This window comes from Periplaneta americana, chromosome 1, assembly GCF_040183065.1.
Source record: "Periplaneta americana isolate PAMFEO1 chromosome 1, P.americana_PAMFEO1_priV1, whole genome shotgun sequence".
NCBI lineage: Eukaryota > Metazoa > Arthropoda > Insecta > Blattodea > Blattidae > Periplaneta > Periplaneta americana.
Window position 1 is genome coordinate 27,965,361 of NC_091117.1, and position 26,088 is coordinate 27,991,448.

General features: G+C 35.4%; 1 protein-coding gene across 1 annotated transcript in view; it reads left to right on the forward strand.

Annotated features, from left to right (window-relative positions):
* The window catches only part of Nup107 (nuclear pore complex protein Nup107), a 47,529-nt gene that overhangs the window by 14,328 nt on the left and 7,113 nt on the right, over positions 1-26,088 (forward strand). Inside the window, exons 5-13 of the mRNA XM_069817409.1 lie at positions 1,058-1,177; positions 2,160-2,264; positions 4,842-5,044; positions 8,254-8,493; positions 8,668-8,941; positions 11,565-11,761; positions 13,706-13,901; positions 20,155-20,304; positions 23,111-23,287. Coding sequence (XP_069673510.1) covers positions 1,058-1,177; positions 2,160-2,264; positions 4,842-5,044; positions 8,254-8,493; positions 8,668-8,941; positions 11,565-11,761; positions 13,706-13,901; positions 20,155-20,304; positions 23,111-23,287 — 1,662 coding nt within the window. The remainder of the gene's footprint in view (positions 1-1,057; positions 1,178-2,159; positions 2,265-4,841; positions 5,045-8,253; positions 8,494-8,667; positions 8,942-11,564; positions 11,762-13,705; positions 13,902-20,154; positions 20,305-23,110; positions 23,288-26,088) is intronic.

A 26,088-nucleotide genomic window follows, 5' to 3' on the forward strand; every position in this document is an offset into this window, starting at 1 on the left:
GTATTCTGAAGTCCTTAATTCATGAGTGGGCCATTGAAATTGCATATTCCTTACAGTAGAGTTGCCATGTATCCCATATTGTAAGGGATGTCCCATATTTGAGGCCTGAAAAACTTGTTCCATATGAAATCCACATGGGAATTCAAAAATCCCACATTTACAGATATTGTCAGATGGCCAGTGGTTTTTATTTCACTGTTACTCTTTTCCTTTACTTTTTGTACGAATATCATGTTGTAGAATTATGAACATAATGTCTTTAGAAATGTGACAATGAAGCAAATAATTCAAACCTCTAGCTGTCTCTGTTTCATTTAAAAGTAATTTTATTTCCAAGCAATAGTTGTGCATGATTATTGGTACAGTAATATTGTTGGATTGTGAGTAGTATGTGAAGACATGAAAAGTGTTTCAAACCAAAATGAGTGATTTTTGTTTGTATTTAGAAACATAGAATGTCTATTTAATAATTTGTATGAACACATACTTTACAATTATATCTTCCTAATTTGAATCTCAGACATTAATTTCTCTTGTGAAAATTTCACTAAATTGACTTAATTTCTTCTCCCCATGTGGTCTTGAAATACTATTTCAGGTGTTATTAAACGTTATTTCAATTACATGTTTTTCTCACGTAGCCTATTTTATTTTTTTCTTCGGACTCACATCAAGACTTTATTTATTTATTTAACTAATGCTTTTAGGTATTGCTAGAAGTGTTGATTTGTTACTCTAGATTAAGATTGCAAGTTTCTTGTTTATGTTAATTAATTAGTTAGGATACAATTAATTATGATACTTAATCATTCATTTAAAGTTTGTGTGACTGCAACCTGCGTATATTTTTGTGTGGCTTTACTTTGTTTATAATGTATTTATTTCCTTTTTATTTCTATTATTGTATTTGTATTTCTGGTGGTATGGAAGAGAAGGCCTGATGGCCTTAACTACACCAGAATAAATAAATAAAAACGTACAAATGCAGTTTACTACAGTTACACAGTAGATATGTTTGTATTTGAATATCTTGTGAAAGCATTCTTTTTTGTTGCAGTGTCAATTGGTAATTGATTGGTTGGAACAAAATGCATTGGACAGTATGCGAGATGAAGCTTGCCTTCAACACTTCACAGACAAGACTATAGCTTGGGAAAATACTCTTCACCAGTTACAGGTAGCTTATAAGAATGACAATGAAAATGGCAGTAATGTTTCTTAGATTGGAGATTATCTCTAAGGGCTGCATTCATAGACATTCTTAGCGCTGGCTTCCGGTGGATGATCAGCGGACTAACATTTTTCGTATTCATGAACCAGTGTTAGCGATATGATATGATAAGTATCCTGTACAAGTAACCAGTCGATAGCCGGGGCTAGTTTAGCATGCTCGTAATGCAGGCTAGCGAAATGTCTATGAATAGCACCCTGAATGTTTGAAATAATTACAGCTTTGAACTACGTGTTCCTTTCAAATAATAATTTGTGAAATCTGTATGTTATTCACTCAGATGTTACTCAGTACACCATGTGGATGTGGGGAGCTGTATCTAGGTTGCATCAAGATTGATGTTGGTGGTAAAAGAAGATAATGGTGGAATGATGGCAATAGAAAACTAGATTTAGGACCAAATTCGTAGTGAATGATACTTACATCAGCACTCAAATTCATTTTGTATTCCTAGTTGCCCTCATCCATAAATGAGTAATGAAGTAAGTGAGCTGAGATGCCCACTGAAAGGGGTATATGCAGGTTTGAGGGTCAAAAAAAAATATATTTTTTAATTCAGTTTTTTTATTATATAAAAATTGGACATTTATCTTTATGTAAGTGAAGGAATTTTTATGATACAATATTTTGATAGAAATGACCATAAATGTAAGAGCGTCCATATATTTAGCTCTCCGTACATAAGGTATGATAAATGCCCATTTCCCGTAACTTGTATTTTTCAAAAACATTTTTGTCATAACCCAGTAAGTTTTTAAGATACTGCAGTAAAATCTTGCATGTAGCTGTCTTCTCATACAAAGAATTTTGGATTCAATGTATTCTTGAGGACACCGCTGCATACATCCTGATCATTGTATTTGATCTGATCTTTTCGTTTGTTGTATTTCCATATTTTAATTAAGATATTTGACAATCATTCTTTCAGAACAAATCACATAAAATACCATACGGAAGCAGTCGCCCAATAGTGTCGAAAATTGATCCAGATGCACCATTGAGAGAAAACAAACCTCTTCATGATATTGATATGGTAAGGTAATTCTCTTTCATATAGTTATGAATACGTAATTTCATTGATAATATATGGTCATTAACATCATGTATAATACTTTAGTGTTACATGTAAAATATAAAGGGAAACAATTGGCCTTCGAAATAATCCGTCTACATAGATTTCGTCCAGTGTTTTATACCTGATTTCATTTTGAATTTAAGCTGGGGGAAATCTAATGTAGGTTATTTCTACTTGCTAACAGTCAGCGTGATAAATTTTATATATATATATATATATATATATATATATATATATATATATACACACATACACATATACACACACACACATTTACTAATTGTGGGTACTTGATGGTTCGTCATTGATCCATAGGAAGCCAGTTGTGTAGACCAACTTACAGACAGAGTCGTTGACCAGGTTGTGCCATAGGAGTCTGGGCTACACTAAACCTGCAATGAGATGATAATTGGGATTTGTTGGAATGTTACAGAGGAACTGAAACAGATAATATATGTAAGGTTTCTATTTTATATCTTAAATTTCGGTATAAAATTTGGTTAATTTTAGTATTATTTCTCACCAAAAAAGAAAAAAAAAAAAACAAACAAATTCGGTGTTATTTCACATTAAAAGAAAAATAATAACTTTTTAACTGAATATTTCTACAAAGGCTTTAGGTCTGTATCATGAAGGGAAACTCAATGATATTTGTATATTTTAACAATACTTAGTTTTCTGTTGGAACTTACCAATTGTGTAGAGAAATTTGTACAAGTTTCTCAGCTTGTGTGTGAATAATATAATAAGCAGCACAAAACATTCAGGCTGTTTCTGCTTTGTATTTAAAAATAAAGTCACTCGAAATACGATTTGAATATTATATTCGAAATTCTGTATTGAAATAGCGTTTGAATATTGAATTCAAAATTTTGCACATAAATATCACAAATGCACACGAGATTATATTTTAATCACTTACAATTTTTAAGGAAATTCCGCTACCTAATTAAAACAAAATCGTAAATCCTGCTAACTTCAATTACTGCCATGTCTGCCAATAGTACAGCTCTGAGAGAACTTTGCTTCACCAATATACATATTTGACTTCCAAGAAACATATCTTTTGGGCAATTTAAATTAAAGGTTCATGAAAAGTTATCTTGAAAAACACAAATTTCGAAAAAATTCGAGCTAAGAACAAAAATGTCGTGCATAAACAAAATTTTGCGGGTTTAAACTTGAGATATTTTGACCAGGAAGGGTTTGAAACGTACCATTTTTGCCTTTATTAGCTGAAATATCTGTATTTTGTGAATTCATGGTTTGTGAAAACTAGGTATCTCTATTAATCACAATTTTTAAGACAATTCCACTACACAATTGAAACAAAATCGTAAATCCAGTTACCTCTAATCACTGCCTTGCCTGCCAACAGTACAGCAGGCAGAGAACTTAGCTTTATCATAACTTATTGTATTAATTCACACACATATTTATGTGACTTCTTTAGCAAAGAAGGGCAGCACTGCTACTTACAGACCTGTTACTCTGTAAAAAGATTTATTAAATCTACATACTTAGACTTCAACAAACAAAATTTGATAACACAATCTCAAGGGAAAAAATGGAACTCTCTGCATCATAATCCACAGTTAATTCCCGATCTACCACGAAAATCGTCTGTAGCTGCATTTAGATTGGCAACAGGCCATGATTGTTTGGCCAAACACCTGCATAGAATTGGAATATATCAGTCCCCTAACTGCCCATTGTGCAACTCAAACCAAGAAATGGATTTGGAACACCTCAAAATCTGTGCTTCAGTGGCTGGCCATGATAATATCTTTGAAACATATTGGAGTGCAACAGGTCAAATGATTTTATTGTCAAACGCCTGGCATTAGAAAACAACAACATAAATATATCTTTTGGACACTTTCAATTAAAATTTCGTAAAAAAAATAATAATAAAAGTATATCTTCAAATGCACTAATTTCGAATAAATTTATGTTAAAAACAAAAATTTCGCGGGTTTAAACATATTTTGATCTTGAAAGTCTTGAGACATAAAATTGCTTTGCTTTTATCAGCGAAAACACTGTATTTCACAAACCTTGGTTTGCGCAATCTAGGATGTCTCTAATAATACTATATATTTTTCATATAGTGTGTGTTTGTTATGTTGTATGCGTGTTTGGGGAGTGCCAGGAGAAATAGATCTTTGAGAAGAATCTACTTGAGAGAAATTTCGGGATGAGAAGAAAGGATTGTTTGCTGTAGAGAGTTTGTGCCAGAGAGATGATGGATATTTTATAATAGTCTGATAAGAAATTTCGAGATGAAAAATAAGGATTTACTATAGAGTATGTGGGAGAAAAGTGTTGGGTTTTTACTGACAGAAGAAAGTGTTGTTTACGAAGACCTGGAATGAGCGGGCCTGGGAATGTGTTCAGACTGAGCAGTTTAGCATATTATCAAGGGAGGATTATCACTGGCTAGCTGAGGCATGAGTTCACTTCATTTTCTGTTTTGAATTCTTGTTCTCTGCTGTTGAATAAAAAGTGTGATATTTGGCTCTGTTTATTCTGCAGGAAGATGAAGTTCGTCTTGAGAAGGAAGTGTTTGTTCAGATTCGCTGTGGACGCCTAGAGCAAGCTCAGTTGTTGTGCATGCACACGGGACAAGAATGGAGGGCAGCTGCTCTGGAGGGTTGGCGTCTCTTTAACGACCCCAATTATAGAGCCAAAGGAGAGAATGGGACAGAAAAGTTGCCAATAGACGGAAATCCTAACAGGTATTCTTAAATTTACTTTAGTCTGGTTAATTATAGATGTCTCCCAACAGTAGTAGCTTAGAGTTGAGGTGTGGTCGATATTTACTGCAGAGTTTTCTTCTACATTGGTACTGATGACACGAGCTTGCTTCGTTTAGGATTTATGGATCTGCAGTATGCTTCATAACTATCTTAAACAGGGCTGTTAGAAAGGTGAAATCGTGTTAGTAATTCAGTGCCAGCAAACTATAGTCCTGTCACTCTTATTTCCGGCAGCCAATCACGTTGCAAGTCGGCTACATTTAAACATGTGCGTCTTGTCATTCGCTGTTGATTTCGTCATGGACTTCCTAAGGCTCTATAGATACTGGGTATAATCGTCCGCCATTTTCGTTCTTTCCTTGCCGTTTGCAGCAAGCAGACGAGAATTTACAACAGTACAAATTTTAATTCCGCACTCTTTTAGGTGTATTTGTTTAAAATAATAATAATAATAATAATAGAATCAAGGGTAACAATCGACTTAGAGCCATGCAGCTGGATACTCTGGTAATTAAACCTTCAACAAACAGTGCAACATTTGATCCACATACATTAAACATTTTAGTCAACAATTGATTTCGTTAGGTATACAAAAGCTAGCTCAACATTCACTTAGCTATTTATTTTTAAGTTTCTCACATTAAACATTATAACAAGCACATAGTCGACAGATTGAATTTTTTTCTGGCAGTGAGTCCCACAAAGCGCGGGGCCTGGGGTGACCGCCCCACTTGCCCCGCCGAAGGGCTGGCCTTTCTATGAGAATCCACAGTTCTAACAGACCTAAGTTGTTACTCTGCGCATATGTTACTCCAAGTAACTGGGAAACTAGTAAGGTACAGATTTCGAATAGGAATCACTTTTAAAAGTAATTCTTTCAAAACATTTCTCTCACTTTGACTCCCATCTAAAGTTAAAAATAGAAGAAATTTTGAATGTGTCAATGTCTATTTTGTACATGACACTTCGAAGTTAGTAATTTTTTCTCCCTTCCCAAAAACATTTTGATTTCGAATTTTTTCTATGCTTTCCTTAGATATTTATCTATGAAACCTAAAATTTACAATGTGATTATCATAGGTGCTACGACGTGATAATGTTTAACGGTGCGGAAAATAGCGTTGTCTGCTAACCGCAACTGGCAATGAAAGAACTAAAATGGCGAACGATTGTATGTACCTACTCTTTCTAGAACCTACTCTTACTAGGACGTAAGCAAAGAGGCGGAGCCACACCGGAAATAACAGTGACGTGACTATAATTTAGCACAGATCTGTATGAAATGATGGTGCATATCAAAATTCCTTTAAACAAAGATGAGGACAAGCACTTCAAATATTTTGTTGGAAAGTACACTTGTACACTAGGGCAGTACCTGTACTAAAATTGTACATCAAAGATTGTTGTAACATAGACTTAAACATTTTATTAAGAGTAGAGCCTGTGAAACAGTAACTTTTTAAGTTAAAAGTTTACAGCAAAGATTATATTTATTCATTTGTAATACACAACACAGCCCTACTCTTGAAATTCTTTTATGTGTGTGTTTGTTGTCCTTGGTGTAGGAGTAGTCTGTTTTCATCATACAGCACCATATGCCACTACTCTTTGTCAAGTCATTTGGTTCATTGCACAAACTCCGTACTCACTTTACTTCAGAGTAGTGGCTAAGATTCCAGTCTCTAATAATGACCCATTGCCTCAGATACTGCACTGAAATTTGTGTAGAATAAAGATACAAGGTTTGTAGGCAAAGTGAAGCAGATTTTTTAAATACAAGTTGTAAAAAAAAAGATGTGATCTTCTAAAATAAATGTTGATTTTATTTTATTTTCTATCTAAAATATTTTTTTCTGATCAGCTGCCATGGTGGTATTGTGGCTAAAGCACTGGACTTATAATCCTGTTGACTGGATTCGATCCCCAGTGTACCCCTGATTTATAACTTGTGTTGGGCAAGCCCATGGTCCTGGGAAGCTCCGTTTCCCCTGTAGCATCCCAACAAATCTCCATAATCATCTCATCGTGGGTGTAATGTGGACCAGCCTCCTATGGCGCACCCTGAATAATGATTGTCGGTAAATTGGTCTACGTAACTGACTTCATATGGGTGAATGGCGTAAGTCAAGTACTGGCGATTGGTTAAAAAAAAAATTCATTTCTGATCAAACTAATAGATTTATATCACTTAATGTGCGTCCATTTCAGTAATGTATTTCTGTCAACATGTTTAAAACTTATAGTTCCTGAGAAAATGGGGCATTTACATAGAAAATAACAAAATATCAGCATTATTTAAAAATTCAAACCTTTTTTAGAACTTCAAGGTCCGTATTCATAGACATTCTTAGCGCAGGCTTCTGGTGGATGATCAGCGAACTAACGTTTTTCGTATTCATAAACCAGTGTTATCGATAAGATATGATATGAATCCTGTACAAGTAACCAGTCGATAGCCGGGGCTAGTTCAGCACGCTCGTAGTGTGGGTTAGCGAAATGTCTATGAATAGCACCCATATTTTTTATAAAATCAACGTCAGTTTGCTTTGATACCTTGTTTCTTCATCCTGTAAAAATTTCAGCACGATATCTTCAGTAGTTCCTGAGATAATGAGTCATTAAATAAGCAAATTGAAAATTGGCACATTACGGGATAGGACAGTTAATCTTTCTTTAATTATTATTACTATTATTATACATAATTATTTCTCGACCTGCGGTGTCTAAATAATTATGACATACATTCATTGAGGTCAGTTTTAAGCTCAGTTAAATTACAGAAAAACTATTAAATCTTGTGATATTACTGTTGATAGTAACTCTGAAATAATATATATTTCATTACGTCCAGTCCTTGAGAATAGATCCCAACACATAGGTTCCATTTTCCTTGTCTTCACTGATATTGGATTCATTATGTAACTTTGAAATGTTGGCTGTTCCTCATCAAAGACACTTTAAGAAAACGCAGAAATCTCACAGCATGGAAAACACAAGATCTTCTGCCTTTCTTTCCCTATATGCCTTCATGCCCTGTAAATGATAAATAAGATGCTTTAACCTTCTTCACACAAACATTATCGCGAAACATGCTTCATCCATGAATTATTTACGAGCAAGATGAAGCAGTTTCTTAATTGAAATGACATTGTTCGTGGTTAATATTTCTTGAATTGAAATGCTTTCAGGGATATATGGAAGTTAATGGCATGGCAGTTGGCAGAGGACAAACGTATGCCTCTTCATACACGTGCAACATTTGGTTCATTATGTGGACATCTCTCATCTCTGATTGCAGTATGTAAAACATGGGAAGATCTCTTGTGGGCTTATCTTCGTACTTTAGTTGATATCAGAGTAGAGAAAGAGATACGATCATCATCTGTCTACGAATATGTTCAATTACCAGATAATTATTGGCGCAATGAGTAAGTATTTTCTCCTTCTGATTTAGTCAATTAAATCCTACTTTAAGAAAACTGAAAATATCGTGATTCCATCGACATTTGAACCCACGACCTTCAGCTTTGTAGCATACTACCTACTACTGGTTAGAATTAGTACTAAAATATGTTAAGAAATTATGATGAAAATGTTCACAGGATAGACATAGAGGAGGTGTTTTCTGAATTGGCGGCAAGTAAGGAAGAAGATATACGGAAAGGTGCTTTTGAAATGGTGCACAGAATTCAACAATTCCTGATCCTTGATCAAGTGGGAACACTTATGAATGAAATGGAAAAGTGGATTAAACTTCCAGGGGAAGAACGGCCTCAGTCTCTTCGTTTCCTGTCGCATCTTATTCTTTTCTTCCGTCTTATTGGACGAGCAGAAAAAGAAGATATTGGTGATGCAGTTATACAGGCCTATGTCAAGGTATCAACATCATGGAGCTTTATAGTTTGAGTAGACTGTATTGTAAATATTCATACTGATAAAGAAAATACTGTATAATCCCAAATACCACTTGCACTTCTCCCTCGCCGCCCCCGAAAATATTGCTTCTGAAAATTGAGTGCAAATTTTATTCATGGTCTCATACCTACGTTGCTCCCAATTTTGTTGCTAGAAATTTAGGGTGTGGGTGGTATTCGGGATTATACGGTATTGTGATGCCATGATGTTGGCGGAAATACAAAAGTTATTTTAAATAGACATTGCTACCAGATTAAGAACTACATGCTTTACAAACGTTCATTATTGACATCAGCTACTTAAAACATATAGAAAGTATACGTATCGTTTATCTATAGTTGCAAATTACAGTCGAACCTCGATATCTCGAAGCTCTATTACTCGAATTTTCGATTACTCGTAATTTATATTTTCCGAACAAACTTGCTATAGCCTAATTTACATGTATTTTTTTCTCTTTAAGTCGAATTTCTATAACTCGAATTTTCTGTATCTCGAAGCTTAAATTATATTCCTGGCACTTAAACATGTTCCTTATCTCGAATATTTATTTTTACAGTGCAATATACAGTGCAGCTTGTCTCATTCGAAGTTTTAATTCGAATTTTCCACCAATTACTGGAGTTCACTTTCTTCCAATTGTTGCCGCTTTCTGCTCTAACCGCCAGTTCCATTACAGAGAGCACATTGTCGCGTCAGTTTAGTTATGTAATGTACAGTACTATATACTATAAGAATGTTTATTCAGGGCATCGGTGAGTGAGACTGTGTTTACATCACTAAATGTGGTTGAGAACTTTATGGAGGAAACTCGAGCACAGAAAATGAAGCAGAAGAAGATGACGGATTTCTTCAAGTCATGAAGAGGTAGATAAAGACCCGTTTGCATTTTGTATTGTTAATTTTAACTTAGATAATGTAATAGAGCTTTCATCATTACGAACATCGACTTTTATTACATAAATTTAGACAGCTATATGTTGTGAGCCTTACATACAGTATTTTGCAACTATTATATCACAGATTTAACATTCTTCCTATGTATCTCGATAACTCGAATTTTCGACAAGTCGAATTTATTTTGACATCCCCTAACGATTCTAGATATCGAGGTTCAACTGTATTATTATAAAAAGAATGGTGCCTACTTTATTCAGTGACAATGCCAAAGTCCAGTAACATAGTTTCCAGCCAGTCCAAATTGGCTTCTGTTACGTACCGTAAAATGGGATGAATCCATTATAGTATTGTAAAGTCGATCACTTTTGATTTTCTGAACAAAGAATGGTACACAGATGTCGCTTGTACTTTGAAAACATTGTTGACACTCATGTTTCTAAGAAAAATAATTTTTCAGCAATAATTGATATTTAAATCACGCTCATCTCACATGTTGCCAAAAAAATATAAACATTAATCATGTTTTTAATATGGGATGTAGTTTTAATACGCTTTCCTAAGATATCTGATCGGTCGAATATAAACTGGTTCTGATCCAAAGAGGAACATAGGTTAAGGGTATTCGAGAATAAGGTGCTTAGGAAAATATTTGGGGCAAAGAGTGATGAAGTTACAGGAGAATGAAAAAAGTTACACAACACAGAACTGCATGCATTCTATTCTTCACCTGACATAATTGTTGTTGTTCAGTCAACTGTGCAAAGACAGTTCTGAACCTTACAAGTGATACCAACATAATTAGGAACATTAAATCTAGACATTTGAGATGGGCAGGGCATGTAGCATGTATGGGTGAACCTACAAATGCATATAGTGTGTTAGTTGGAAGACTAGAGGGGAAAAGACCTTTGAGGAGGACAAGACGTAGATGGAAGGATAATATTAAAATGGATATGAGATTGGTGGATTATGATGGGGACTGGATTAATCTTGCTGAGATGGCAGAGTTATGGCAATGAACCTCTGGGTTGCTTAAAAGCCATTTGTAAGTAAGTAAATCCCTGTTCTGCAGCTTTCTAATTATATGTCCAAAGTTTCTCTGTTTTGACACTGTAATGTTTCTTAAAATATGTTGTTGTTGTTTTCTAATGCCAGGCGTTTGACAATAAAGTCATTTGACCTCTTGCACTCCAATATTTTTCAAAGATATTATCATGACTAGCCACTGAAGCACAGATTTTGAGGTGTTCCGAATCCATTTCTTGGTTTGAGTTGCACAATGGGCAGTTAGGAGACTGATATATTCCAATTCTATGCAGGTGTTTGGCCAAACAATCATGGCCTGTTGCCAATCTAAATCCAGCTACAGACGATTTTCGTGGTAAATCGGGAATTAACTGTGGATTTTGATGCAGAGAGTTCCATTTTTTCCCTTGGGATTGAGTTATCAAATTTTGTTTGTTGAAGTCTAAGTATGTAGATTTAATAAATCTCTTCACAGAGTAATACGTAGATTTAGTAACAGGTCTGTAAGTAGCAGTGCTGCCCTTCTTTGCTAAAGCATCCGCATTCTCGTTTCCCAGGATTCCACAATGGGGAACTGTAATTGTAGTTTTTAGTTAAAATATGACCTATACCTGTACTGATGGTGAAATTTGAAGATGTATTTACTTTTTGTTAACAGGAGCTGATGCAAATGCGTGATTCTCATCTAGTAGCGCATTATGTAGCAAAATTGCCTCAGGAAGATCAAGTATTACTGTATGCAGAATTCCTGGCAGATATCACAGAATCTAGTGAGAGGGAGCTAGCACTTTCAGCAGCAGAAGAGGCGGATCTTGACATTGAAACTATTACCAGAACTGTGGTGGAGAATATAAGGTAAACGTTAGTAATATCACCCATTTACCTGTCACCAGATTCTGGGTAACTGACCTTCACTTATTGTATTTACTCACGTAATGTCCCAAATTTTTCCATAAAAATAAGGATGGGGGCTATGTACGAAATATTGTGAGGAGGAGACTGCAATGTGGTAAACTGCCTGAAGAAGTCGGCGCAATACAATGATATTTCTTTTGCTTAATTAACATAAATTTTATCTCCACGTCTATATTACTGGTAATAATATCTTTGAAAAATATTGGACTGCAAGAGGTCAAATGACTTTGTCAAATGCCTGGCATTAGAAAACAACAACATATTACTGGTAATCTGTGCCATAAAACTCGAAAATATCGTATTTTAAATTGCTTAACTGTAGTATGAATTTTCAAATGAATTCAGTTCTCTCTAATCACAAATTCAAACAAGTCATTGGCATCATATTAATGTGTGAACTGTTTCGACTGTCAGTTGCATTCTTGTCTCGAGACAAAGTCTCATGGAATGAGGAAGTGATTATGAAATGCCTAGATAACAAGAAGGCTCCTTGTTAAGAATTTGTACAACAACCTCACTATGAATAAAGCTACCAGCCACGTCTTTTGTAATATTAATATTGAACATTTTAAATTTTAACCATATTTATATTGTGTATACTCCACATATTATTTGTTGATTTCCTAACAAACCATGTTATTTAGTGTAACCAATTTCACGCGTTGTTATGGATCTGAAGATGCCATCATAATGCCGAAAACATTAATCTTTTAATAAATCAGTGTGCTGTAGTATTTAAAACTGTATTGTATTTAGTAAAGAGATAGATTTGGAAGTAAATCCCGAAAAGACAAAGTATATGATTATGTCTTGTGACGAGAATATTGTACGAAATGGAAATATAAAATTTGAAAATTTATCTTTTGAAGAAGTGGAGAAGTTCAAATATCTTGGAGCAACAGTAACAAATATAAATTATACTCGGGAGGAAATTAAACACAGAATAAATATGGGAAATGCCTGTTATTATTCGGTTGAGAAGCTTTTATCATCCCGTCTGCTGTCAAAAAATCTGAAAGTTAGAATTTATAAAACAGTTATATTACCAGTTGTTCTTTATGTTTGTGAAACTTGGACTCTCAATTTGAGAGAGGAACGTAGGTTAAGGGTGTTTGAGAATAAGGTGCTTAGGAAAATATTGGGGGCTAAGAGGGATGAAGTTACAGGAGAATGGAGAAAGTTACACAACACAGAACTGTACGCATTGTATTCTTCACCTGACATAATTAGGAACATTAAATTCAGACGTTTGAGATGGGCAGGGCATGTAGCACATGTGGGCGAATCCAAAAATGCATATAGAGTGTTAGTTGGGAGGCCAGAGGGGAAAAAGACCTTTAGGGAGGTCGAGACGTAGATGGGAAGATAATATTAAAATGGATTTGAGGGAGATGGGATATGATAGAGAATGGATTAATCTTGCTCGGGATAGGTACCAATGGCGGGCTTATGTGAGGGCGGCAATGAACCTCCGGGTTCCTTACAAGCCAGTAAGTAAGTATTGTAGATAAGCATATAGACGGCCCTCATATAATGTATATACTTACTCCCTGTGTATCGGCCAACTATCAACATGACTATGAAACTTCGACTGTAAGTGACTCATTTGTGTGCCAAAAGATGGTGTTGTAGGTATCTCAACATGCATTGCATAGTGTGTTTTTCATCAATACCTCAGAAAGTTGTTTTTCTCACTTAGCACATTTAGAATGTTAGGTTCTCAGATGCTTATGTCACTTTTTAAACATGTAATTTGTCCTAGTTAGTTGTCTAAGAAAATTTGCCCTAAGAGCTTTAGATTCGTGCTCATATGTCACGTTGTGTAACTATACATCAATGGTAACTTTATTTGCGAAAATTGAACTTTTTCTCCACTTTGTACAGGAATCAAGAGACCACCCCAGAAATGCCAGACTTGCATGCAGGATTAACACCTGAAGATATGGTGAAAGTGTCTGCATTGGATTGGGTGGTATATTACACTTCTCAACGTGCTGAAGCAATATGGCAAGCAAATGCACTTGTACGACACTTCTTGGCAGTCTCCAAATTGGAAGCTGCCCGGAAAGCATTCAACAAGGTACTGGAATTCATTCCATATTATAGGTATATCTGTTTTAATTCCAAAGTCACAAATGTTTGTTATAATTTCTTTTAATACACAAAATTCTCACTACAAGTTTCTTTAAATATTTGCTTCAAGAATAGTTATTAAATTACAGGCCGATTTCACCAAAACACTGAGTTAAGTCACTCTTAGCTAATTCTTCCTTTTAGATTGTTCCGCATTTCACCATGTCACATTAAGTAATTTTGCTAATGACGACTTATTATTGCAGTATAGCCAATAGAACACATTTTGAGGAAGAATCAAGCAGTTTTCACGTTTTTATACCATAGATGAGCATGTGGAACCATGTCGATTTCAAGAAACCTTGAAACAGTGACGATTAGTAAAATGTACAAGCATTGTTATTGATTAAAAATGAGTGCAAAAGGTGGGAAGAGGATAAGGGGACCATTTTGAGGGCGATAAAATGCTGCTTAAATTAGTGATAAAATCAACAGTAGAAAATAAGAAAATGGATGCAAGAAACAGCGTGATTTCTAGAAGAAAAAAAAAATGAATGTGTTTTAGAACTATAGTCCTGTTGCTCTAATTTCCGGCAGCCAATCACGTTGCAGGTCGGCTACATTTAAACGTGTGCGTCTTGTGATTCGCTGAGGAAGACGTTATTCATTTCTTAAAGCTCGATAAATACTTAATATAATCGCCCGCCATTTTGGCTCTTTCGTTGGCGTTTGCAGAAAGCACATGAAGACGTTATTTGCTGCTCAATTATTTGCTGAATTACAGTGCGTTCGATTTATTATCATAGGAGCTACAACATGATAATGTTTAACGGTTTGGCAAATAGATTCCTCGTATGGTAGCTCGGCAACTAAAGAACAAAAATGGCGAGCGATACTACCTACCTAGACTTTATAGAGCCTTCACTTCCTAAGACGTAAGCAAAGAGGAGGAGTCACGCCGGGAATAACAGCGTCGCGACTATAGCAGACAATGAATACTTTCATAGCATATCATGTTTGGATTGTTTAGAATTATTTTGTTGTTGAATATAGCTATGACAAAGCCTTCTGGTTCGTAACAAACCAGAAGATCAGTTTCCAGTGAGATGTGATTTTCAGATACAAAAGTTAGGTTAGTAAACATATCGAAAACGTCTTCTACATTCTGCAGTAATTATGTACGGTAATTAATTTTGCGATGCTGTAATTAGTGTTATGAAACTTCAGAATTTCATAAATATAATTAATACACCAGAATGATTTTTTAATACATTTTTGTTTTTTATTTTACACGGGAAAGTCATAATTATCCACTCTTTTGCTATTAACTGCATAGTTCATTGCCAATTTCACTGCCATTTTTTTCATACACTTACGTTAGCTAAATGGCCAAAATCGGGTTCTCAAATCTAAGTCTTACTTAATGTGCTAATCTGTCCTTAAATGTGTGGTGAAATGCAACTTTGGCGAAGTTTTACGTAAACCAACATTTAATGAAGTCTAAAATTTAAGTATGGATGGTGAAATCGTCCTTAAACTTTGGAATTAATGAAAATTCACAATTCTGTCTCTGCTTCTAGATGCCTGTCCTCTCTCCAAAAAACAGATCATCTCCCTCCTGGGTTTATACTTGCTTACAGATTCATGATGGTACAGATTTTAGACTAGAAGGCTGCTAAATTTTCACAGTTGCGTGGAATGTGTTGATATGTTGCTATCTCTTTCTGTTGTTATTTTCTAATGCCAGGCATTTGACAATAAAGTCATTTGACCTCTTGCACTCCAATATTTTTCAAATATATTATCATGGCCAGCCACTGAAGCACAGATTTTTAGGTGTTCCAAATCCATTTCTTGGTTTGAGTTGCACAATGGGCAGTTAGGGGACTGATATATTCCAATTCTATGCAGGTGTTTGGCCAAACAATCATGGCCTGTTGCCAATCTGAATGCAGCTACAGATAATGCTCAATCTCTAATGTTTACATCATACAAATCCATAGGAGTTCCTTCATTCTAATTTGTCTCATGAGAAATATGTTGTTACTATTACCTTAATCCTGTTTGTGCGTTCATGCTAGTCTTAAGACATGATGCTTTAAACACAAGGCTACAAAGCAATACCTACCAATAGAATGCAGTATAAAAATTGTTGGTCATTGTTTTGAATGTCAGGTGACATGAAAACTTTTAATGTTTAGAAGTATCTTTAATTGTTTTCCAAATGGCAAGTACTTTGATATGAACATCATTAACGTCTTGAGGCTGAACTAATCACTGTGCTACCATAGACAAGGCCAGGGTCGCATGGATGGCAGCAAGGAAAATGAGAGACACATAAAAAAATCTTCCCCTTTTGTCTTTGTCTATTTCAAGTTTCACTTGAACTTGCTAGAATTTGAACCTCAATGAAAATTTTATGATGTGGTCATTTGGCTAATAATGTGCACTCCTATTCAAATAAATCTAATAAAAGTTTTATTGCTGTTACATATCCAAAAGGAAAAGTATTTTGGCCAGAGACAAGCCTGCAAAGGGGTTCACTAGCTGAGTACCTGGTTACTCAAAACAACCCCGGGAAGGTCTGAGTCAGGGTCGCAAAATGCTCTAGCAGGGCAACCTTTTAAAAGGGTGTGGAAGACTAGAAATTGGCGGGAGTGGAGTGCCAGTTGTCTGGGAAGCCATTGTGGCAGAGACTGTGGTGCCCTCTCCCTTGGAAACTTCCATGACCAGCAGTTTGAGTTCAATATGCAGGTTGGTGATTGTGGCCACAACTCAATTCAGACTACTCTGTCTCTGGCCTGCACACTTACCTTCAACTGTTAACGACTCCACATACTACAGCTTGCCCAAGACAACTAATCTATGAGCAGGGTTACCATGAATGAAATGTGGAGATGTACAGTTGCCAAATGATCATTTGAAGTTCAGATTCTGAAGATTGCATATCGTTTAAAATATGTACACTATAAATAATAATCATTTTGACATCTTATGCTAACAGCTGCCAACCCTCTAGTATAAGATTGTTAGCAACTGTAGAAAATTCCGGTATTTCAAGATATTTTCAGAAAAAATTATATTACATTACTAGGGACCCTCAAATTTCTTGAATAAAATATCTAATTTTCTTGAGTGACAAAGGTAAAAATTCTTGAGTAAAATAATTAAATTCTCGGGTGAAAAAGGAAAATTCTTTACTTCTGTGATCATCTATACCTGAATTAAAACATCTCAGTATAGCAACAGGTACTGTTTACAGTTTTATTAGTATGCGAGGGGAAAAGGAAATAGTACGAGGGGGATCCAGGAAATAACGACCGTTCGCGCATACCCTCCGCGCAGCTGACTCCCCTTCCTTGTTTGAAGGTCAACTGGCTTCCTTAACATGTGTTCTCATAATGTTGTGAGTACTGGTTGCAACAAGTCGCCATTGTGCATTTTGTGTTACTTCAAAATGAACGACGTGATTGATAATCCCGCCGACTGTGAGGTGAGTGTGATTCGATTTTTGAATGCCCAACATTTGAAACCTGCAGAAATTTACCGGCAATTGAAAGAAGTGTATGGTGATACTGTAATGAATGAAAGAAATGTGAGAAAATGGTGCGAAGTGTTCAACAATGGGCGAACAAATCTCCACGATGAAACTCGACCCGGACGCCCATCACTCATCACAGAAGACCTGAAGACTAAAGTGAACGACAGAATCTTGCAAGACAGGCGCACATCACTCGACGAATTGCATATTGCCTTTCCTGACATTTCTCGTTCTTTGCTTGGTGAAATTGTGTCGCAACATCTTGGCTACCACAAAATCTGTGCACGATGGGTTCCACGGCAACTGAGTGACCAACACAAAACTCAGAGAATGGCCTCAGCATTGACATTCTTGATGCGATATCACACAGATGGAGACGCCTTTCTTGATCAAATTGTGACTGGTGATGAGACCTGGGTGTCTCACAACACCCCAGAGACCAAGCGCCAATCACGTCAGTGGCATCATCCCTCATCACCCAAGAAACCAAGAAAATTCAAACAGACTCTCTCAACACAAAAAGTCATGGCTACTGTCTTTTGGGATCGCAAAGATGTTCTTTTGCTGGATTTCATGCCAAAAGGCACTACGATCAATGCAAATCATTATTGTGAGACTTTACGAAAACTACGGCGAGCCATCCAAAACAAGAGGCGAGGAATGCTTTCGAGAGGAGTTGTGCTTCTTCACGACAACGCCCGCCCGCACACTGCTGCTTCAACTCGAGAATTGCTGGATCAATTCGGTTGGGAAATCTTTGATCATCTGCCCTATAGTCCAGACCTTGCTCCTAGCGATTTTCACCTTTTCACTAAGCTGAAAGACTTTCTGGGTGGTACGCGTTTTGGAAGTGATGAAGAGTTGAAGAAGACAGTGAACACCTGGCTTAATGAACTGGCGGCAGAGGAGTATAACACGGGAATTCTAAAGCTAGTGAACAGATACGACAAATGTTTAAATGTAGGTGGTGATTATGTAGAGAAGTAAAGGAAGCTTCAGTTATGTAACAGACTTTGTTTTTTCAAATAAATATTTTTTTTAATTATTACAACAAAACGGTCGTTATTTCCTGGATTCCCCTCGTACCTTCTTAATGACTAGAATGACAAACTCCATTTAATTTTAATTCTGGTATAGAATAACAATAAAAAACCAAATGTATGTTTAACCTACTCACTATTATTCCAAACAAAAATAAGTGTATAATTTCGTTACACCATCATGAAAATCACGTTCAGATGTTCACAGATATCGTCATTGCATCACCAAGGGAACAGTCATCGCTAATTTGCTTGGGTCAGTGTAGCATTTTATACATAATGATGTGATACTTTGTTTGTAGCGCAAATATATTTGTTTTGGTACTTTGTCAATAAATTGCTGAATTTGGGGGGGGGGGGGAGAAAAAGAAAAAAGTGTGGAGGAATAACAGCTTTAATTTGCAATTTTTCGCTAGATGCTATTAAATTTCTCGAGTAAAAATAGAAATTCGTTGATAGAGGCAAATTTTAAAAATTCGCTGGTATGTGATGTGTCAAAATACACGAAACTATATTACAAATTACCTGAAAACACATTTCCCGTCATTTTGCAATGTTTTTAAATTTTCGCGAAATTTGAGTGTCTCTATACATTACATAAACATGTATCCTACTTTTTACTAAAAAAAAGTCAAATACGAATTTTAAAATACAAGCACTAAATAATTTAATAATAATAACAACAATTATAATAATAATAATAAATAGTAATGAACTAATGTGAAGGATCAATGGAAAGAACATGGTAAGTCACTTTTTGTTTATTTTTGTTTTTTGGTCCCATCTGCTGGCTCATAAAGTGAACTATCTTCCTAGCAATCCAGAATGGCAAAAAAGTCTGCATTGTAATATGGGAAATTAAACTAAATGAAATGTAAATTAATGATGTCTTAGCAGTATATTAAGATTAAGAAATCTCCCCTGAAAATTTTAAGAAAAGTGACTTAGCATGTTCTTTCTGTGAACCCTTCATATTTATGGGATATTAAAGCTTTAGGTTTAAGTTATATGTTTTGTATTAAGAGATTACAAAGCTAGCTTAACTCAGAATTCTGCCATTGAAACACCAAACCTCAACTTTTATCGGACATACTAGTGATAATAATTGGCCCAAACAGAATTTATGTCTTAGCTTAGCCTTGGATTGCGAATAATCCAGTTCTGTACCCCAACTAAGCTGTTTGCAGCTTAACAGACTTTGTTTGCTTCAGGTATCATTCCTATTTTGAACATTTCTTTTCTCTTAGAGTTGATGGTAAATAAGAGGCAGGTTAAGTGAAATAATGGACAGATTAGCAGATTCTATTGATTTGTCAATCAATGGTTTGCTATGGGATATGTAGCATGTTTTACATCAAATTATTAAATTATTATTATTATTATTATTATTATTATTATTATTATTATTATTATTATTATTATTGACTATTTGTGTGGATTTTTTTAGACTTTTACAAATTAAAATTTACCTTTACCTATTTACAATGATGTAAATTTCACTTTGCACAGGACAGAAGTGACTGGGCTTCAAACTGTACAACATGCTTTGGCCCTGCAACGTCACAGAGAAAGAGAAAGGAACTTCATTTTGTTGAAAAAATTACGTCCTCCAGTGTTCATCTTAGAAGAATGATGTGAAAGTCTGTTAGAGAAAGCTAATTGGATTTGTTTGCTTTTAGATACCTGTAGATTCTATTGATCTGATAATGAAGCAGTACCAGTCCATAGCTAGTGATAACTTGAGTGCAGAGTATAATTCTGTGACTCAAAACTTGCCTCCTAAGGTGTCGTCATCAATCAGGGAGTACTTATGCTACAAGGCTTACTTGGTAATGTATATATGCTATGCAGTATATTTTAATAGCCTGGTGCATGATGATAATCATTTTGATTAGCTGCACATTATTTTTGAGTAAGATGTAACCTCATGCAACATATACCAATGTAAGAAATATCTTACACTCTTCTCTAGTTTTTGGGATTTTGGCCAGAGACAAGCCTGCAAAGGGGTTCACTAGCTGAGTACCTGGTTACTCAAAACAACCCCGGGAAGGTCTGAGTCAGGGTCGCAAAATGCTCTAGCAGGGCGACCTTTTAAAAGGGTGTGGAAGACTAGAAATTGGCGGGAGTGGAGTGCCAGTTGTCTGGGAAGCCATTGTGGCAGAGACTGTGGTGCCCTCTCCCTTGGAAACTTCCATGACCAGCAGTTTGAGTTCAATATGCAGGTTGGTGATTGTGGCCACAACTCAATTCAGACTACTCTGTCTCTGGCCTGTTTATACTGAATTATATGGGATGAAAAAAGCTTGGGAAGACAGAGATGAATGGTGGCACATTTGAAATCGACCTTCCGAAAGGAGGACATGATAAGAGGATGATGAACATATGTGTTACCAAAGTATATGTTAAACTTATTCAGCAGTTATTACAACATAACTCATGAACTGACTGAGTTACTGTACATTTAATGGAATTGAGTGTCTTATCAATATCATATGTGTGTGTGTGCGTGCACGCGCTTTTTTTTCTCTTACATAAACATTTCTTACTGTCAGAAATCAAACCCAGTCCGGCTAGCCTGGAGGGACACGCTACCACAGAGCTAGCTCGGTAGACTTACAGTAAAACTTCATTTATACGTTTTTAGTGGGTTTGGAGAAAGGAAATGTATAATTGAAATGGCATTTAATAACATCTGAAATATCATTAAATTTGAAGACTATGTGGGGAGAATGAGTTAAGTCAATTTAGTAAAATTTTTACAAGAGAAATTTATAACTTCACAGTTAAGCTGTCTTTGAGTCTGTAATACAGTACTCAAATTTATAACACGTTCTTGAAAAATGTATGATACATCTAGGAAATCTTAGCTGCTTATAGTCACTGTATGATTATATATAGGAAATCGTATCTGCTTAGAGCCAATGTATGATTATATATAGGAAATCGTAGCTGCTTAGAGCCAATGTATGATTATATATTGGAAATTGTAGATGCTTAGAGCCAATGTATGATTATATATAGGAAATCGTAGCTGCTTAGAACCAATGTATGATTATATATAGGAAATCGTAGCTGCTTAGAGCCAATGTATGATTATATATAGGAAATCTTAGGTGCTTAGAGTCAATGTATAATTATATGTAGGAAATTGTAGCTGCTTAGAGCCAATGTATGATTATATATAGGAAATCTTAGGTGCTTAGAGTCAATGTATAATTATATGTAGGAAATTGTAGCTGCTTAGAGCCAATGTATGATTATATATAGAAAATCTTAGGTGCTTAGAGTCAATGTATAATTATATGTAGGAAATTGTAGCTGCTTAGAGCCAATGTATGATTATGTATAGGAAATCTTAGGTGCTTAGAGTCAATGTATAATTATATGTAGGAAATTGTAGCTGCTTAGAGCCAATGTATGATTATATATAGGAAATCTTAGGTGCTTAGAGTCAATGTATAATTATATGTAGGAAATTGTAGCTGCTTAGAGCAAATGTATGATTATATATAGGAAATCTTAGGTGCTTAGAGTCAATGTATAATTATATGTAGGAAATTGTAGCTGCTTAGAGCCAATGTATGATTATATATAGGAAATCGTAGCTGCTTAGAGCCAATGTATGATTATATATAGGAAATCTTAGGTGCTTAGAGTCAATGTATAATTATATGTAGGAAATTGTAGCTGCTTAGAGCCAATGTATGATTATGTATAGGAAATCTAGCTGCTTAGAGCCAATGTATGATTATATATAGGAAATCGTAGCTGCTTAGAGCCAATGTATGATTATATATAGGAAATCTTAGGTGCTTAGAGTCAATGTATAATTATATGTAGGAAATTGTAGCTGCTTAGAGCCAATGTATGATTATATATAGGAAATCGTAGCTGCTTAGAGCCAATGTATGATTATATATAGGACATTGTAGATGCTTAGAGCCAATGTATGATTACATATAGGAAATCGTAGCTGCTTAGAGCCAATGTATGATTATATATAGGAAATCGTAGCTGCTTAGAGCAATGTATGATTATATATAGGAAATCTTAGGTGCTTAGAGTCAATGTATAATTATATGTAGGAAATTGTAGCTGCTTAGAGCCAATGTATGATTATATATAGGACATTGTAGCTGCTTAGAGCCAATGTATGATGTATGATTATATATATAGGAAATCGTAGCTGCTTAGAGTCAATGTTTGATTATATATAGGAAATCGTAGCTGCTTAGAGCCAATGTATAATTATATATAGGAAATCGTAGCTGCTTAGAGCCAATGTATGATTATATATAGGAAATCGTAGCTGCTTAGAGTCAATGTGTGATTATATATAGGAAATCGTAGCTGCTTAGAGTCAATGTGTGATTATATATAGGAAATCGTAGCTGCTTAGAGCCAAAGCTGGCTGATATAGTGTATTTCAAACTCAATCAAAAAAATTTTACGACATTGACTTACCTTGTTTTTCCAGTGTGATTATTAAGTTATTTTTGGACTGCTTGCTCCTAAGGAATAACCCATGCCCTCATGTTCTGATAACTTTTCTTTCTCCTGAAAAATCTCTTTAAATGCAAATTGTGGATTTTGGAGGCGCAGCAATGATATGTTTTGCTTCTGTTGCCACAGGATGCTCAAGAAGGTTTCTCAGATTGGTTTGAACATTATCATCATGCGATGCCTGTTGCACCTAAACTGCCATCAGCAGATGTTCCATTTACAGAAAAGGTTGCATTTGACCACCGTCGCAATCAGTACAAATCTGAATTGGAGCGATGGAAGATGGCTATGCAGCAACAGACCAAGGTAGGTTGCTTGTTGTATGTTATTGTACTGTAGTACAAAGTCCTCTATTTACAGGTGGCCCTAATAACTCTATACTATTTGTTTCTATTGGCAAGCAATGAATCATAAATGTCTGACATGATGAACTTTACTCCAGTGAAATGTGTTTCACAGAAAATTTTCTGCCTCAAAATTATCACTTTCTTTGCTCTCCTACTTACAGCCCCAGAGCCATATAATACTGTTAACTCGGTAATCTCTCTAGATGCCAGCTTATAACATGTAATTCATTAAGTTATCTAGCCTTTGATGGCTGTGTCAATACTGACTCCAAAACAAGGGCCTTTGTCATATTTGTTTTACCAAACATTAATACTGATTAAGGAGCAAGAGCTGACAAATGTAATTTTCTGAGAACTTTACTGATCTGTGATCTAATCTAATTTATCATAACATTATTTGCTCTTCATGAGTATAATGTATTTCTCTCATTTTAAAATACTTATTGTTAATAACCAATGGTAACAATAACAGATTGTTCTGTAGGACTAAAAAAAAAATAATCTTCACATAGTTATTGTGAGAAATACATTAATATGATATATAGTTATTTATTCCCCGACTTTGTTGTATCTCTTGACTTCCCACTTTATTTTTTACAATGTATGATCGGGACGAAATTGAAATACAAACTGCTGAGCCATTTATACCCGAACCCACGCTTTCAGAAGTCGAATTTGCGATAGAAAATCTGAAAAAGTACAAGTCTCCAGGTATCGATCAAATTCCAGCAGAATTAATACAAGAGGGTGGGAGTGCATTATATAGCGAAATTCATAAACTTGTACTTGCTATTTGGGAAAAGGAAATTGTACCAGAACAATGGAAGGAGTCCATAATTGTACCTATTTTTAAAAAGGGGGACAAAACCAACTGTGGTAACTTTCGAGGAATATCACTTTTGTTGACGTCGTACAAAATTTTGTCCAATATTCTTTTGAGAAGATTAACTCCGTACGTAGATGAAATTATTGGGGATCATCAGTGCGGTTTTCGGCGTAATAGATCGACTATTGATCAGATTTTTTTGTATTCGACAGATAATGGAGAAAAAATGGGAGTATAAGGGTACAGTACATCAGTTATTCATAGATTTCAAAAAGGCTTATGACTCGGTTAAGAGGGAAGTATTATATGATATTCTTATTGAAATTGGTATTCCCAAGAAACTAGTTCGATTAATTAAAATGTGTCTCAGTGAAACATACAGCAGAGTCCGTATAGGTCAGTTTCTATCTGATGCTTTTCCAATTCACTGCGGGCTAAAGCAGGGAGATGCACTATCACCTTTACTTTTTAACTTCGCTCTAGAATATGCCATTAGGAAAGTTCTGGATAACAGGCAGGGTTTGGAATTGAACGGGTTACATCAGCTTCTTGTCTATGCGGATGACGTGAATATGTTAGGAGAAAATACACAAACGATTAGGGAAAACACGGAAATTTTACTTGAAGCAAGTAGAGCGATCGGTTTGGAAGTAAATCCCGAAAAGACAAAGTATATGATTATGTCTCGTGACCAGAATATTGTACGAAAAGGAAATATAAAAATTGGAGATTTATCCTTCGAAGAGATGGAAAAATTCAAATATCTTGGAGCAACAGTAACAAATATAAATGACACTCGGGAGGAAATTAAATGCAGAATAAATATGGGAAATGCGTGTTATTATTCGGTTGAGAAGCTCTTATCATCCAGTCTGCTGTCGAAAAATCTGAAAGTTAGAATTTATAAAACAGTTATATTACCGGTTCTTCTGTATGGTTGTGAAACTTGGACTCTCACTCTGAGAGAGGAACATAGGTTCAGAGTGTTTGAGAATAAGGTGCTAAGGAAAATATTTGGGGCTAAGCGGGATGAAGTTACAGGAGAATGGAGAAAGTTACACAACACAGAACTGCACGCATTGTATTCTTCACCTAACATAATTAGGAACATTAAATCCAGACGTTTGAGATGGGCAGGGCATGTAGCACGTATGGGCGAATCCAGAAATGCATATAGAGTGTTAGTTGGGAGACCGGAGGGAAAAAGACCTTTAGGGAGGCCGAGACGTAGATGGGAGGATAATATTAAAATGGATTTGAGGGAGGTGGGGTATGATGATAGAGACTGGATTAATCTTGCACAGGATAGGGACCGCTGGCGGGCTTATGTGAGGGCGGCAATGAATCTTCGGGTTCCTTAAAAGCCATTTGTAAGTAAGTAAGTATTCTTCACAGCTCAGTAAGTCACTGACTGAGCAGGAGTGAATTCCTACATCTGATCTGTGATCTATGAGAAAATTGTTTTATTCAGTTAATTTCCAAATAAAATGTATTTTTAAATCCTGATCAATTTTGAATTGCCCATGGACAGTTTTGCTGTAATTACAGTATGTAATACAAAAAAATGTGTTATGCAAATGGTGGCTATTTGAGCAGCAAATAGTTTGCCTACCGATCAGGTGAGTGATAACTATCATCAGGACAGTTATAAAACTTAGTGAAATAAAAGGCTTTAAAAGGAGATTTTTCAGCAAAATGTCTAGCATATTACTGTGTTGTGACTGAGTAAGTTATGATGTGATAAAGATTGTGAAATTGAACACATAGGTAATAGGGGGCTTAGGTATGCAAAATTTGGTACTTTGGAGAAGTAGCTTAGGAAGTGGAATAAAGATGATGTAGAATTCAAATTGATAGCTTCAAGGCTTCAATGGCAACTTCTTTAACGAAAGTAGTTGGTATTTGAAAATTAGAAAATGAAAGGAAACGACAAA